The 17,406-nt window shown below is 46.8% G+C and overlaps 1 protein-coding gene across 1 annotated transcript in view; it reads right to left on the reverse strand.

The window, feature by feature from the left end:
- The window catches only part of LOC8051240, a 103,856-nt gene that overhangs the window by 57,306 nt on the left and 29,144 nt on the right, over positions 1-17,406 (reverse strand). Inside the window, exons 8-14 of the mRNA XM_029967524.4 lie at positions 15,667-15,833; positions 11,389-11,543; positions 9,648-10,248; positions 7,531-7,816; positions 6,360-6,526; positions 3,906-4,063; positions 393-603 (exon numbers count right to left, since the gene is read on the reverse strand). Of these exons, the coding sequence (XP_029823384.2) occupies positions 393-603; positions 3,906-4,063; positions 6,360-6,526; positions 7,531-7,816; positions 9,648-10,248; positions 11,389-11,543; positions 15,667-15,833 (1,745 nt within the window). The remainder of the gene's footprint in view (positions 1-392; positions 604-3,905; positions 4,064-6,359; positions 6,527-7,530; positions 7,817-9,647; positions 10,249-11,388; positions 11,544-15,666; positions 15,834-17,406) is intronic.

The raw sequence follows: 17,406 nt of genomic DNA on the forward strand, positions 1-17,406 counted from the left end.
CTCCGGCACGCACTTGTTGCCTTTCGCCGCGCTCTGGCCAGACGCACATGCTCGAGGCTCTTGAGACGTGTTAGCATTACGGAAGGTAGAAAGAAATAGAATGTATGCTGCTCCTACTTCGCCGAAATTTGTTCCGTCGATAGCTCGGCCGGTAGGGCGGTAAAACGTAGACGAAACGATGGGTGTCATTTATAGGTCGCCGATTCGAATCCGGCTAGACAACGGAAATTTTCACCTTAAATTAAATTCGGCAGCGGCGGCGGGTGCACCCGAGAGCAATCGCGCAATCGACGACGTCGCGGGAGGTTTCGCGAAAGACAGCCACGCAATTCCCCAGGGAGGTTCCCCCAACGGCCCTCGCCGTACGAAAACCCGGTTCCCAGCACGCTTACTTGGGGGGCTTCTGCTGCCGCTCCTCTCCGTCACCGGGATCGGCCGTGCCCTCCTCCCGCCTCGGCTCCCACTCGGCTGCGTCTTCCACGACAGACGTCAGGTCGTCGCGACGAAGGGTAGGCGCAGGCGACAAAGGGTAGGCGCCGCTTGGATCCTGTCCATCGGGCGTGCCCACTCCATGCCTTTCCCCGATCGCGGCTCGCTCGGCGCCTGCACGGCGCAGTGTCTACTGTGAAACTCCTAATCCGAACGCAAAGCTTTAGTCTAGTCATTGCACCTGTGCCGTGAACGCAGTACGGTGCCTGGGGCATGTCTTTGACTAATTCATTTGCCCTCCCAAGCTGCCCACGCGCCGAAAGCAATCCCGAAGTACCGGCAAATGATGTCGCGGAAGCCGGTGTGTCGTGTCGTCGGACGTCGCAATCCTGGCAGTTGGTGCTAGAAGTGTCGTCAACACGTACGAGCGAATGCGAGTGTCGCGGAGTCCCGACTCCTGGACTCCCGACTCGCAATTGAGCAGGCGTCTGCCGCATTCGTCGCCGCCACTGCGACGCCGCCAGGATCGCGTCAGGCGACAATGTGAAACCTCTACGTCGTCATTGGGCAGAAATCGAGGGTCCACATTGTGGGACGCGTAAACACACTGGTCGGAGGTGCAGTGATGTGATTTGTCCAAGTCAATTTGGAGCACCTTTTGGATCAGCCAAAACGGTGTTTTGGAGCAGCAAAAGTGGCTTTTGGAGCAGGCAAAACAGTGTTTTGGAGCAGCAAAAGTTGCTTTTGAAGCAGTCAAAACAGTGTGTCGGAGCAGCAAAAGTGGCTTTTGGAGCAGATATTCTTAGAAAAATAAAGGTATTCGCTTTAAGTGCTGGGAGTCCTTCAACATGTAACTGAAATGCCAATGACATGACACATTTTGCAATGCTTCAGTTAAGTTATAGATATATATATATGTACCGTTATAGATAAATAAGAACCAAACTGCACATATTAAAATTTATTTGAAAATGACCAGCTTATTAGTAAATATCACAGCATTAGGTTGACTACCGCACTTATATAATATAGTAAATGGAAGCTGTCTCCGACTGAGGAAACACGCAACTACTGCAGTGCAATGCGAAAATGTACACAAGACAAAGTTGCATTAAGACTAGCGGGTGCTTTTCTTTTTGCTTTTCGAAACTTTCTACAAGGCTGCTGCAAGCCTCGCTTTGCCTTTGGCTAGTACTGAATTCCCACTTCCAATGTCTCCAAAGAGACATTGAGACGTCCCACAAGTGAACAGTGCTGTGGGCGTTGCCGAGCAATTCCGAAAAACCGCTTGCCACCGTTTTACTGGTTCCCGACGTACCAGATTTTCGTCAAAAGTAAGCAAACGTTAAAAAAAAATGGGTTACAAGCGTCCCGGCTTGTGCCTCTGTCGTGCAGCCTCTGTTGTGCAGTTACGGTACTCAGTTCAGTTTCGCTTTTGAAAGACGACCAAAATTGGTCTTTTGGCGCAGGCTTGGCGCAGATTACCCATACTTTGGCAAAATGTAGCAGGATGTAGCAGGGTTAGCCCCTTGGCGCAGTTTGGCGCGATTGGCGCAGCAATCACATCACTGGAGGTGCGATCCAGGCACTGTAACAACAGACGGAACACTCATCAGGAAAAATAAAATGAGCTGTGTCCCTTGCCATTTTCCAAAGATGCTCCAAATGCAGAAAGTTTAGAACGCCTGCTCTCACGGCCTAGTACTCTCATTTTGCAGCCACACCCCTCGACTGTCTCCCTTAACCCCGCTCCGCCGCTGTTTTCGCTCCCGCACCGCTTTGGGGGTACATAAAGCAAGCAAGCAAGAGCCTTCACGGTATGGTGGTACACCTTGCTGCTGCTAAGACGACACCAAAGCGGACTGCACAAAATAGGAAAGAGAATTTGTCTTCGCTAAAATGGCAGCAATTGCTAAAACAGAGTGCTCAGAAACAAGATGAAACTATCTCCTAACTGTGCTGGTGAGTGATTGTTATTACTTCTAACTAGGCTGTAGATTCTCCAATTTTAACTGAAAAGCAGCGATAAACATCAGTCGGTACAAAAAATACAAAATCGGTTAAAGCCCGACCTACAAAATGTTTTTCAGCAAGGTAGGAAAATTTTTCTCGCCACCCTTCCCATTTCCCTCACTCCCAGTGATATCTTGGCGGCAGGGGGGAGGGGGGATACCTTCTGTTCCTGCATCTTTAAGCTGGGTAAGCTGGGATAAGATTCCGGCTTATCCAGCCCCAAGATGCAGCGACAGGAGTTCACCCGCAGCCAAGATGCCAGTGGGGGAGGAGGAATCGGGAAGGGTGGCAAGGAGGATTTTTCTACCCCACGGCAAATGATATTGTAGGTTGACCTTCAAGACCAAGACACACCGATTTCTAGAAACGTTCGCTCGTAAAGAGGACCAACTACCGTATTTATTCGAATATAAGGCGAGGTTTTTTTCCAAAATCCGTAGTCTCAAAGTCATACCCCGCCTTATATTCGAAGCTCAGTATAGCAATATGACGATTTTTTTTCTTTTTCTTGGGTCCTTCAACTGCCCCCTTGCCTCATAATCGTGACCACCTTATATTCGAATAAATACGGTATGCACTGGCGGTCGTTATCGGTTAAATCTTGCAAGAAGCAAAAGCACCTTGCCTTCCCCGTGAAACAAACATTTCGCTCGAGAACAATTTCATTTGCGTCATCACATAGAGAAGGTAGCGGAAAAAAAGAAAATGAAAAGCTCCAGATGATTATGTGAAAAACTACTCCGACCATGGTGCATGTTCGAACTCGTTGTGTGTGGTTTGCAACTACTGTCGCATTACAATAAGCATGAAGTTATAAAGGCTTACACAATTTGTAAACTAAATTCGAGCTCTTAACTCTTCGCTAGTTTTTTTTGCACTGCGTATCCCCGAACGACAATACAAAACAAATCGTCAAAATAAACCCATTTCTGAAAAAAATAAGTAAACACCGAAAAAAAATTTGCAATTTTCCTTTTAAATGATTGCTGAAAAGTCTATGGCTTGCTTATAACCACTGGTCATGCATGGCAAATGTTTCTAAATCTATCACATCACAAACGTTATTGCATTTAATTATTTGTGAACTCGTTGCAAGTTACAGAGCAAATTAGAAGTCCTTTGCCGATTTCTCCACATCAGAACCACCCTTTCTCAGAGCCGTCCCTAGTTGCTCAAAAGCTTTTCCACTGGTGAGGTACTGGGCATCACCTTAACACAGACAAAAATTGTGGATGAAATTTGGGATCCAGAAGAACAGTCTTACGTAAAATACCGGAGAAGCTCCCACCCCACTTCCACTGAAAACTGGGTTAACCTAAACATGGGCTTGTCCCACCAAATCGGGCGTTTAATGTATAATTTGCAGAATTCCCAGGGTTGGGAAATGTTAATAGTGGGCGCTTGAACCAAGTGGGCGCTTCCGCGGTATTTCGCGGTAAAGTTGGGAGCCCTATTTAACTTACGAGGTTTGCATGTTGTCGAAAAGTCCGATGTCTCCCTGCAAGATTCTTCCGAGGCAGGCTCTGTTTCGGCACCAGACACCTGTTTTGTCGGCTCGGAATATGGTGCCCACCGTCTACCGGACTCGCGCATCCTGCGGTAGTACATCGACTTCACGCTCCTGTAAGGAGGAAGACACATCGAAGTTCAAGTTACAACAGTCGAGCAATTGATCAATCCCCAACTACTTTTGGCATCTCACACCAGTCGATGACCGGTTCAGAGTTCGGGAAAAACTCCTCCCCCCTCTTTCCACTGTAACAGACCAGACACTGAAGAGGAGGCAACCCTCCTCCTCTCCTGCAACCAATCCGCTAAAGTGGAAAAAGGTGGGAGGAGTTTCCCCTGAACTCTTAACCGGTCAAGGACTATAGGTGGCTACAACGTGCTAGTTCCACTTTGCTACGCAACGCGGCCGCGTCTGAAGTACGCCACTGTGTAGCAGACTGCGATCGGTGCAAACCACACTCAAATCTCGTTATTGCAAATGTCAGACTAAACAATTTTTCAGGTTCACAAAAATTTCCCAAATACCCTTCCAATTTTTTTATGGTTTCTACGTAAAAATGTTTTAGTAGCATGAATTTGAAAACACCGGGCATTTTGGAACAATGTACTTGATTTGATCGCTCTTGTAAGTAGTAAACACCTCAATATTTAAAATTTATTTCGTAACGAATAAATGAAAGGTTCTGTGTGCTCCTGCTACTTGGCGGCTTCTGCAACTATGCGGCCCCAAGACTGACAGCCATCACCATCAGCAAACATTGGCCAGTAGGAAATGTGCACTAACCGCTAGTCCTAGTTATCATGTCATACTCATTACGGTACATTGTCGAATGAGGCTTCTCGCCAACTTCCTGGTGCCACGAGCTTTTGTTTGATTTGCTCGCAACGAGTTCCCTTTCTGAAAACGGGGCTTCTGAAAATGCCAGTTCAACCAGAAGGTGGCGAGTACCCTGACGAAAGCAATGCAAGCAAACTGTGGAGCAAAAATATTGAGAAACTTGCCGTGGACCCCTCGGTGGAGTTTAAGGGGGGACATGGTTTTTTGGAGCCAAAAACTTCCTATAACTGCATTCTTTTTAAAAAGGCGATGGCTGTTGTTCTCCTAAATCTACCAGGCTCCTAATTTTGTGGACGAATATTTGAGCTATTAATCAATTTATGTCTATGCGGGCTGAACGTGCATTAAAGCTGACTCTAAAACATTGTTTTCACAAAACACAGCTTGTGGACATGTAGAAAATTTGCAGGAGGGATATCTCAGCATCTAGGGCAGACAGATATATAACCTTTCCTGAAATGTATTGCTAAATGTGTGAAGCATACAATGTTGAGAGCACATTTTTTAACGCAAGTCTAGAAAATTTTCAATTTGATTTTTTGTTTTATTACTTGTTAGCCATGCATTGAGCACTAAACTTCAATGTGTAATAAAATGACTAATAATGGGTTTATCTTAAAAGTGTTCCCAACATTGTATTCTCTATGCTTTGTAGTACCTGGCCATGTGTTAAAAGGGACATTTTGTTGAGCAGTTTTTTCGCTATCGTTCCTCCAACAAAGGCAGGCAAGTTTTAATTATCTTGAGCACAATTCTACTGACAGAGAAAATAACCAGATATATGAAATCAGCACAAAAAGCAGACCAAGCTTATGCAGTTTCATTGGGCTTGGTCATAAAATAAGAAAAAAAGCTCCAAGACCAGTGTTCCCCCTTAAGGATTACGTGCAACGTGACAATGCAGCCTGGACGTCGCAAGAGCAGATGACCGACAGCCTTCTAAACAACTTCCATGAATAAAACGACTGCAGTCGTGAGGACACCCAGAACAACGAAGGCGCAGAGGCAGCACTTGCAGATCGACAAAAAGAATCCATCTCCACCCCCATGTTGCAAGTGCTATCGGTAACACGCTTCACAAGAACATGGACGACATGGAATCACCTCTTCTACAGCGTTTGTGCTGCACCTACCAGAAAAATAAATTACAGATTTTATCTAACAAATGTGCGGTGCTTCATCGTGCGTAGTGCTTTTTGATCGGAATTGACCAAGTGGCATCTCATTGCAGGAGCAGGTTATTTCTTTCATCCAATTTATTTGTTACAGTGACAATGGGCTTTACGCTAGAGCGATAGTTCAGAATAACTAACAATTATGGTAGTCTCGCGAAATATGTTACATCAAGATTTGACTGCAGTGAGGAATTTCAGTTGCAGATCTCGAGAGCTTTTCTCGTTTTTTGGCTCTTCCCCTCAACCACGCTCAAATGCAACAGGAAAGGGCCCTACTTCTCAACCGCATTGCAGGAAGCCATACAAAGAGGGCTTAAAACTCTTGCAGGATAAACAAAAAAGCCAATGGCTAGTGCGGGCTTTAGCGTGCGCACAATCAAATGGAGCTGACTCACTTGAAGGAAGGCAGAGACCGCTCTATGTCCTCCCTTTCCTCCGCAGGGTGCTCATTTAAAAAGTCTGCGAGCTTCACCCTCATCTCCTCATAGGCGTCCTTCGCTCGTCGAGCTCTGCTGTTTGGCAGAGACAGTCGATGGTCCCTCTCAAAGTGCTTCCCGGCAACCTGAGTAAACGAAGAAGAGCACCACATAGTCAGGGACTTCAAAAAAAGTCATAATTCCTTGCAATTTGTCTACATACTTGAGGCAAAGAGCAGTGGTGCACCCATTAAACAAGTGTGCCAGAACTTTCTTGCATTTGCACGAAACAAATTCAAAATGTCAGTGTTTTACAAATATTCAAATAGCAATATTTAACTCGATATTCGCTCAAGATGTGTCGCATTCCAAAGTGTTGGCGCATGTCGTGGTTGTAATAGACTGCCCCACTCATATGTTATCCAAAACAGTCAGAAAAATATCGGTAATGACCGCATTTATATTTCCAGCCCGCACTGCACGTAACTGTCACGTAGCATCATGTTTTACTTGCTCTGCTCTCGCCGTTCTTTGCTTCATTAAAGAAGGAGGAGACGTTGATTTCTGTTCCACCTCCCGCAATTCACACTCGCACTCGGTCATCCCAGAGAAAACGACGTAGTGCAGGCGGTGCGTGCACACACGCACGTCAAAGAGTTACAGTTCAAGAAATTTCTGTGAAACTTGGCAAGTATCTGTAAGTGTTCAATTTGTAATTATGGCAACTCAGTCACTTTTAATTCACTCGTTTACACCTATGACATTGTCTAGTTACAAATTGGTGATACAGTGCACAATATACAAGGATGGGGATAGGCAGCAAACAAGACAAACTCTGAATTTCAATTAACCATTTATTGAAACTATGTCCAACAAAGAAACCAACCACACAACAATCGCGTCAACACGTGCTCAGAGGCAAACTCCTTTTTTTTTTTTTTTTTGCATAAATAAACCGGAGACTGGTTCGTATATTTAACCTCCGCCTTTTATCTTATCTCGTATGCTTCCAAAAGTTCTCTGGCAGTCTTATTGGCTCCTCCCTCGTCTTGTCTACTAATTATCTCTGCCCTTGTTTATTGCACACAGCATCATCAATTTGTAAGAACAAACTCGCCTGCATCGCCACTTTGACCGACAAGTTCCTCACCTGAGCCATGGAGAGGGGAGTGCAGAAGTGTGGGGTGTTGCTCATATCGAAGACCCTCCCGTCTTCCAGCACCTTCATCCTGGCGAGGGGCCCACCGGGAAGTGCCTTTGCCTCCCTCTCCTTCCGGCATCCCAGGCAGACGTAGTACTTCACCATGGGGGCTCCGGGCCTGCCGTACTTGGAATTGAAGATGTACTCTCGCACCGTGCTGTCTTCCCCCTTCACCATAAGCAAGGGGTTCCCTCGGAGCGTCTGCTTCCAGAAGAACTCGCGCACCGACACACCACTGCAACGGGAACAACGACGAACAGGAGCTTAGGGGGGGGCTAATCCAACACTACACTCTGTTCAACCCTCTACTGACAGTAAAAACTCGTTCACGCACCTGCGACTGACTAAGACTGACTGCCTTAAAGACTCTTAAAATCCCTTACGACGAGGAATCACACTGGCGCCATCTATTGGGTAGCCGTGGAACACTATAAGTTTCCGCATGTTTCCCCTTTTGTTTGCGTATCCATTTCTTCTTGCCTCGAAAAACTTTTGACAGTGTCCTAAATAAACGTTTCCTCTAGTACATACATTTTACCTCTCAAATACCACAAAAACCTTTGCTCTAGAAAAATGCAGTTCCAAGGTCACCTCAAAGATGGTGCCAGCATGTTTTCTCATAAAAAGTCACAAGACTTCGGTCCTAAACAAATGCAAGTGTGTGAACGGGCCTGAAGGTGGAAGCTACGAGCTTGCTGGACCAGTTGTGCACCCATCTACCACGTGATCATGCTCCCGCCCAAACCAACACGCAGAGAGCACCACAAGGTGATGAAAGGTGGGCAACTAGTTGGTTTAGCGTGCGCACAACTCCCACTGCACAGTTAGCACAGGGGTGAATAAAGTATGGTTTGCAATAGTACATAAACGCTAGTATTAGTCGCGTTGTTTATGAACCAAGCCAACAAATTCACTTTTCTGCGGAGGATACGGATAGCCAGATATTGCAATCAACAGGAGTGGAATGAATCAGAGAACAGAAATGACGTTCCCGTGCATAAATGCTATCTGCACTTCACACTGAGCATGACGGTTTATGTGTTTTCGTGAAGAGGCAACATCCTCAAATACAATGATTGGCTCCATGTGAACTCTGCAGGGCAGTAGATAAACAGGTCTTATTCATATACAATGCAGCTATGCCTTGAGAAAATATTGTACTGCATGGTTGTGCATTGCAATCAGCTTCAACGATACCCGATATAACAATGTACTGTTCATAAAGATCAGTTCCTAGAGTTTCAAGACTAGAAACACTCAGTTTCTGGTCTAGATGATAATCAGTTATAACAATTGAACTTTCGGGTTTTTTCATTATCGTTAGAAGTGGATTGCACTGCACTGAGCGCTTTTCAGTTTAACAAACAAAAACTCCAATAAACAATGGGAATGACAGAATGCGGGCACGGAACAACTGAAGCAGACATTCGAGGAGGGAAAGTATGGAGGTCAGGAAACATCATTGAAAGAAAACCTAAAACTGGGACAAATAAAACACCATTTTTTTATTTGTCCCAGTCTCAGCTTTTTTTTTTCCAAAGGACAGACACTCAAGTTATTTGTTATGGACCTTGGATGCTGTGCGACATAGAAACTATGGGAAACTGGACAAGCCCCAAGCTGACATTGTGCCAACATGGATGAAATGCCTTCTGCTCCACAACCTGTCATTTTAAAATGCTGTATCGCCTTTCAACAAAACAATGATCGTACAGAGCGCGACACTGTTAGCGCGGACAAGCGATCGCCGGTTTTCCCAGTTTTTCTATTTGAAACCAAGGGATGTCATCCAAGTTATTATTGCTACGGAAAGAGCTCATTTAGTTCTATAATGTAAGCGATAAAATTTCATGCTCACTATTACTATTTAGAAGTAAAATGCGAAAATGCGCCGATGTCGTGTTCGCGCTAACAGTGTCGCGATGTGTACCATTTTTCAATTAGAGAAATTCTCTCTCAATCTCGGGCACACAAACCCAAATGCACGCTCTATTCTCGGTTGAAACAACACAACGGCACATGGCAATGAACCAATGCCAGAATGTTACACAGTCCGTGATGCTTACTTGGGGGGCTTCTGCTTTTCCTGCAAGTCACAGTGGCTAGCGGCTGGAGCTTCTCGACTCGCGTCGACTTCCGAGGAGTCATCTGCAACGAGCTCTGCGTCGTCTGTGGCACCCTCCCGCAATCCGTACTGGAAAGGATCCTGCGCTTCAACTTTCCACACGCACGTGGGAGCCAAAGGATAGGCACTGCTGGGGTCTGATTTGTCCGATTCGCAATGGAGAGAATCCTGCACTGCAGCTTGCACCAGTTGGCTGCTAACTTCAAGCTCGTCTGATCCACGTCGGGGAGGATCTTGTGACGTGGACTCGGAAGTCGAAGGATTTTTGCCCGATTTGCAATGGAGAGAATCCTGCACTGCAGCTTGCACCAGTTCGCTGCTAACTTCGAGCTCGTCTGATCCACGTTGGGGAGGATCTTGTGACGTGGACTCGGAAGTCGAAGGATTGCTGATGCTGACGTCCAGCTTGTCCGGTCCACACTGGAGGTCTTGCTCCGCAACTTCCAGCACACACTTGGGAGCCAAAGAATAGGCAGCGCCAAGGACAAGGTCCTTGAAAGCGTTCGGTTCGGGACAATCCGTGTTGAACATGTCACTGATGACTGCATGTAAAATAAGGCAACCACTAAGGACGATTACAATGACAAAGGGATAAACTAAGAAAACAAAATGCATGCAAAAAAGTCACCTTTGAAGCTCTGAAATGAGGAGTAATCAACCCAGCTCACTCGGTGCATATGGTCTGCTCTTTTTAGATTTGCGGGATAGTCGGCACTAATATAAAGAGAAGTTTTATTGCTCGGCCTGATTGACGGTTGGGAGCTTCCGGGATCCCAAGGACTTCAAGACCCCAAAGGGTCCATAGACTCCCTTTTGAGAACAACTGCCACAGGCATTCAATCAGATTTGCATTTGTGAATGTAAGAGCCAGAAAACGTATCAACCGAATGCATTTCAATGAAGCTCAACAGCAGGGGTCTCAAACACGCAACCCAAAGGCTGCATGCGGCCCGCCACTTGCTGGGAAGCGGACCGCAGGCAACCGGCTCCGAGCCCCCATTCCCATGTCTCGAGAGCTACAAATGACGCTCGCCATAATCTTCTCATGTCGTCGATTCATTTCCGCTCGGAACATAGCTTTGCTCTTACAGTTCTCATTTGCCTTGTGTCCGGCCTATTTTTGCTTTCCAGCTTTTTGCGATGGTAATCATATATACGGCAATCCTTCTACTATTCTCGCCTTCAGAAAACATCAGGCCAATTGCTGCTATCAAATTCATCACAAAAAAAAAATTGGCATATGAAGAACATTTTTTTTTCTAGACATTACTTTCTGAGGGAATTGTGCAACGGGAATGACAGTGTGATTGATTGCTCTCTTGTTCTATTAAAAATGCCAGCTCGTTGGAGGGGCGGCACCATTCCAGCTTTCGTTATCACATCAGGTAAGGGCCCAAACTAGTCCTATAAACAAATCAAAGTTAGAGACGTCATTGGCAAAACTGCGAGTCTACAAAAAGCAAAGAAAACGAGGTTCCCTCTTTATAAAATCTTTTAATTTCCCCCCCCCCCCCCCCCCCCCTCCTCCACTTCCCCCCTCCCTTCCACCTTACGTTGGCCCTTGACTCTTCGGGGTGTGGGCTATCTGGACCTCACACTCAAGTGAGTTTGAGACCCCTGCTCTACAGTATAACAATGGTCTTAATGTTGACAACATTGAAACAGTGCCACTGGCCCCTCACATGGCACATCCGTCGTTGACACGACCGGTGCCTCCCCGGGAGTGTCCGTAGCCGGCTCCAATCCAGCGCGTGGCGCAAGCGGCTGTAGCTCTCCGTACGGCACCCACCGCTTGCCGGACTGGCGCATCTTGCGGTAGTACATCGAGCTCACGCTTCTGGCGGCCAGAGAGGGAAAAACAGCAGTGAGAAGGTGCCGACGCTAAAATCGCAAGCGTCCAGCAGTCACAATTGCACCAAAACGCCCTATTAAATGCCCCCGTAGGAAGACTTGCACGTAGCAGGTCCTATAGTCAGTGACAGGTTAAGAATTTAGTAGTGTTGAGACCGGTTATAATGAAGTCGGTTATAACGAAATAGCGGCAACAACGAAGCGATCACGATTTCCCCGTTTCCTTTTGCACTTCGTTATAACCGAAGTTGGTAATCACTTTGCTATATCCGCTATTTTGTTATAACAAAATAGCGGATATAGCAAAGTGATTACCGATTCCTGTTGATTTCATTATAACCGGCCTCGACAGTTGATCAGTGATAAGATTGGCCTAAGTCATTTTAAAGCACCTTCTGGCGCAGCCAAAACAGTGTTTTGGGGCAACAAAAGTGGCTTTTTGAGCAGCCAGAACAGTGTTTTGAAGAAGCAAAAGTGGCTTTTGGAGCAGGCAATCTTAGAATAAAAATACAGTATAGACCACTTACAACGTAACCACTTATAGTGCAGGACCGGGTATAATGCGGTTTTTTTAAACCATCGGTTCGCCTCCCATAGAACTCCATGTAATTACATACCGCTTAGAATGCCGGCGTGCGAAAGGAAATACCGGTTATAGTGCGGTTTCTGGCACAGCCCGCCGACCGCGCCGACGACCCGAGCAGCGAGCACGCTTCCCTGTGCGACTCTAGTAGTCTTGTGCGAATAGTGGATTTTGAGTTCGAAGCGAATACGAAGCGAATAGTGGTTTTGCCCGAATATTTTCGATTCGAATATCGAATAGTTTTTTCACGCCTTTCTCTACCATTGCAAAATACTTAAACAAAAACCCAGCAGAACTTGTGAAGGTTGTTCCACCTGTTTATTTATAGACTAAGTTTAATCTATCTATATCAACTCTGACCTCAGAAGGTCTGGGTGTTATACTCTTGCATAACAGTTTAATTTTGAAAGTTTTACCACAATGTAGATACACACATTCACAAACTTTTCATTTATTTTCAAATACAGTCGGCACAGGTGCACCATCCCGCTTTGAATGTATGCTTTACATACTTTTTCCAGTGTTTGTCGCGGCGGGTTACCCCATTGAGTGCGCTTCTTACCAAGCGCCGGTGCGCTGCGGAGAAGCAACACCCGCGGAGCTCGCTTTCGCGGGTATTGCTTCTCCGCAGCGCACCGGTGCTTGGTGAGAAGCGCACTCAACGGGGCTAACCCGCCGCAATTAACACTTCGAAAAACGCGAATAGTGCAGTTCTTCTCGAAGCGAATATCGAATAGTGTATTATTCGGAACTACTATTCGAAATTTCGAATATTCGCACAACCCTAGACTCTAGATAACGGCGCTGACGGCGCGAGCCGCAAGCGGCACTTGCGGGGCAAGGAGGTTGCTCGAAAAAGCGGGGAGAAGCGAAGAGAGAGGCTTCAGTTGCCATAGCGACGGAGGGACGCACGCACGTGTCGTTCACGTGCGTGCGTCCGTCCGCTGCGTTGGAAACAGACAACCACAACGACGAACCAATCGCAGGTCGAGGACAAGTGTTCGCGCGCGTTGCATACCGGTCACGGGCCAGCTGCTTCTATCCGCAAACATGGCGTCGGTTGTGATCGTCCTCGTAGACGGCGTTCATCTCATCGTTTCGCGTAAAAGCGCTATGCTTGACTGTGAATTTTCGTAGTGTGTCGCTATGATAACCCAGCACGTACTAGAAGGGAAAATCCACCTACTAGTGCGGCAATGTCGTGGCGGCGCTCCCAAGACGGCAGAAACGCCCCTGTCGTCGTATTTGTTTACTTTGACTACAGTGGTGATTTCTAAGCATTTGTGTCCTCAAACATCGCCCGGATTTCTTATTTGGCACATTTCATGCATGTGCTCAAGTTCAAGGTATTACTGGCGCGTACCGTATGAAGGATGCAAATTTTCACACGTTTTCATCTCCGGAGAAAAGTGATTAGGGTTAGCAATCCTGAACGCTCGCAACGTCCGTTCGCAACCCGCAACGCCGTTAAAAGGCTGCGCCAGGCAAAAGCCGCTCATTTTTTTCAAAATATGTGACACACTTGAGACGGAACTGTACTAGTCTGGTGAAATAAAGACTTTCCTCAAACTAAGCCTTATTTTTCACCTAACATAAAATAAATTCTTTTACAAAGGTAAGTTGTCTCATGGCATGTATTTTGGCCTGAAAAATTGATGTTTTGGTTATAACGCGGTACCGCTTATAGTGCGGATTTTCGCGACTCCCGCGACATACGTTATATGCGGCCTACACTGTAATTGTTTTAAGTGCTAAACAAACGAAGGGCACTTTGTGCTGTGTTGTGACAGAACTCGCTGTTTGTGTTTTTAATGCCGAGACATCCCACAAGCCTACAGTGCTGTAGGCGTTGCCGAGCAACTCCGAAAATAACGCTTGCCATTGTTTTACTGGTTCCCGACGTGTTAGATTCCCGTCAAAAGTAAGCAAACGTAAAACAATGAATTGCAAGCGTCCCGGCTGGTGCCTCTGTCGTGCAGTCATGCTCACATGCACGTGAGGGCAACTTCAGCAGGCTTGCAGTGGCAGGTGCTTCGTCGTGCGAGCGGAGACAACGGCTCTTCAATCGAAACAATGCCACTCCACTCCGCCGCCAAATAGTTCCCCAGATAGTATGCAAAATGTAACTCTCCAGCATACGACAAAAAAAAACAAAAAAAAAAACAGTCCAGCAGCGCGAGCTTGCCAGGCTGGCAGGCAAGGCAGAAGCTAAACAAAACACCTGAGCGCATTGATGCATGACATCGCAAGCCATGGTCAAACATTTCTTGGAGCGCTTCGTGCAACGACTTAAATCGAGACAAACAAGCGCGATGTGCGGGTTCAGCGTGCAGACATTGCCTTCTTTGCATTAGCTCACTTCTCTTCACCAACTTTCTTTTGCAGCAAATTTTTCACATGCTGGGGTCCCTCTCGAAAGAAAACCTACCGTGAGAAACCCAGGTAATCAATACTTCAACACAGCAGTCTTTGAGTTAAAGAGGGATTTTTGTAGTAGAGTATGGTTTAAACAAGGACAGGAATGTCGATGAACAAGTTTAGAAAGCGCCGTACCTGCAGCGACGTGGGGACGGTAACACCCGACGTCGCGCGACCCCAAGGTGATTGTGGTCGCGTGAGTGTTTCAGCTCAAAAAGTAACTCTCGCCGCGCAAAAACATGGTTTTGTTTCACAGCATGACGAAATGGCTGCTACCCGGCACATTAGCGTCCGAGCGTCCGCAGACGCCCGCATCTATCATTGAAAACTTTTAAAAAAGACGCAAGACGAGATTACGGAGACCACATATACGGCTTGGCCGAGACGAGGAGGGCGCGAAACGCGAGACGGTGGGAAAAACCATGCAAGGGAGGGGAGGGGGGGTCCGGATGGACGATTGATGGAGTGTACTTTGTGTCGGGCGGCCGCTTGCGTCACCTAGCTCACACACGCTCAATTGCGGTTCTCATTTTAGTTTCAGTTTTGACAGACGACCGAAATTGGTCCTCTGGTGCAGGCCTGGCGCAGATTACCCATATTTTGGCAAAATGTAGCAGGATGTAGCAGGGTTAGCCCCTTGGCGCAGTTTGGCGCAGTTGGCGCAGCAATCACATCACTGCAGTAGATGCTCAGCATCCAGCGCAAGCTTTCCTGCCTCTGACAAAGCCAAAACCAAAATAAAAAAAAATAAAAAAATCTTACTCACCTCTACGACATCTGCCCCCGGCAAAATGCAACGAGTGTGTTTTCAATATATCACCGACTATAGAGGCACACCGTGCTAAACTTAATGTCACCACACCGTGGACCACGGCCAAAACCAGGGGCCGCCCCCTTTAATCACGGGCCAGTCAGGGATTATGCGGCATACTGCTCCAACATTCACCTCAGAGCAGCGCACAGACATGCCCGTCGGAGCGACGAACCACACGGTTTGGACCCAACTTGCAATTTGATGCGGCGGCCCGTAGCTCTGGCTGTGGTCTGTCGTAGGGTGGGACAGAGTATGACAGCCAATTGCGAAGATTCGTAACAGCATCCGACTCACTTGAAGGATGGCAGGAACCGCTCAATGTCCTGCCTCTCCTCTTCGGGGTGCTTGCTCAGCTGCTCCGAGAGGTTTGCCCTCATTGCTTCGTACGCATCCTTTGCTCGCCGGGCACTGCAGTTCGGAAGTGAGAGCCGGTGGTCCCTCTCGAAATGCTTGCCGGCGACCTGGACGCAGCGGAAAAGCAAAGGTCCTCCCACAATTATTTCTGCAGAGCCACCCAACTAAGGTAGAAACTTACATACAAAGCACAACACTGCAAATTCAAACAAGCAATCGCTTTTTTTTTTTTTTTTTTTTTATTTAGAATTGAATTGCTCTCATCAAATCTATTAGTGACGAAGAGGGCTTATTTCGGGCTCCAGGCTAAGGGGTGAAATTCCGTGCTCTTCAATATTCTTGTCTCATAAAGCATGAAAAAGCATCCATGTCATGTTTGTCTTAACTGTGTCACGCAGTGAACAGTTGCCAACCGACTGGGAGACAAGGTTTAGTCCACCAAGCTCACTTGAATACTAAGTCTATCGGCAAAAAACCCTTGCGCTCAGAGACCACAAGAACGGCAGACAGCCGCTCTTTTCGCTGTTGCACCTGAAAAACGTGCACCACGAGAACAACTGGAAGAACCATAAGAGTGGGCAGACGGCGGCCGTGTTGGCTATAACAGAACCGGAAAACCTGACTACAGCCTCAACCCAGCTTGTTTATTGTGCAGGACATGGTATCGAGGCTACAGGACAAAATCAAAACCCAAATTGCGGCGACTAAACTCACGGCGGCTGTTTTGTGGCTGTAAACTAAGGAAATCACGCTAATTATGTCCGAAATATCGAGCAATAAGCTCTATGGCGTCCAAAAATACAGCCAATGTTATACATTAACTCTATGGGGTGAATGACGGTTCGGTAAAAACATTAATAAACTCCATGGGGTGAATGACGGTTCGGTAAAACCGTACGAATAAACAAATGTGTCCGAAATATCGGCGTCCGAAAAATTGGTCGGCGACAGTATGTTTCTTTTTCGGGTACCTCAGGTGGAATTTCCGGTAACCTGTAACTATGAGAAACATCTTTTCAGCAGGCAATTTTCAGCTACTTTCAAGCAAAACGAGAAAGGGTTAGTCTCTGCACAAGATGGCTCACTCTAAAAAGGCGGAACAGTGTCAGAACACTGAGGTCTCTATTAGGGGCGAAACTCCTTAGGGTCTTATCTTGTCCGTCCGGCGTCTGTGCTCACATTGATCTTACTGGTGCTCGCACTCGTGAGCTCACGTGCTCCTGTAAAACAAAAATTTTTTAAAAAATTATGACAAAAAAATGTTTGTGCAGTTGACAGGATTCGAATCTGTGTGGGGAGACCCCAATGAATTTCTAGTGCATCGCCTTAACCACTCGGCCATGACTGTGGGACGAGTAGGGGGGCTCTGAGATGTGGTAGTAACTCAAGAGCTGGGGATGTCATGGATGAAATGTTGCATGTAGCCGCTCGACGTCTATACAGGAGAGAGCGCTGCGGTCAAATGCGTATATAATCGCGTTAAACTTGGCATGCATTGGCTCAACGTTTATAGGCGAGAGGGCACTCCGGTCAAATTCTCAAACGCATATATACCCACATTCCATACCACATTCTTTCTTACATGGATGAAAACGAAGGTCATCAGCACCACCAGAGCATCGCCCCAATCAACATCATTCACCACGTGGAGATGCGGTTATTTTTTTTTTTTTTTGGGGG

Source organism: Ixodes scapularis, unplaced genomic scaffold (assembly GCF_016920785.2).
Source record: "Ixodes scapularis isolate PalLabHiFi unplaced genomic scaffold, ASM1692078v2 PGA_scaffold0__279_contigs__length_252992795, whole genome shotgun sequence".
NCBI classification, from domain to species: domain Eukaryota; kingdom Metazoa; phylum Arthropoda; class Arachnida; order Ixodida; family Ixodidae; genus Ixodes; species Ixodes scapularis.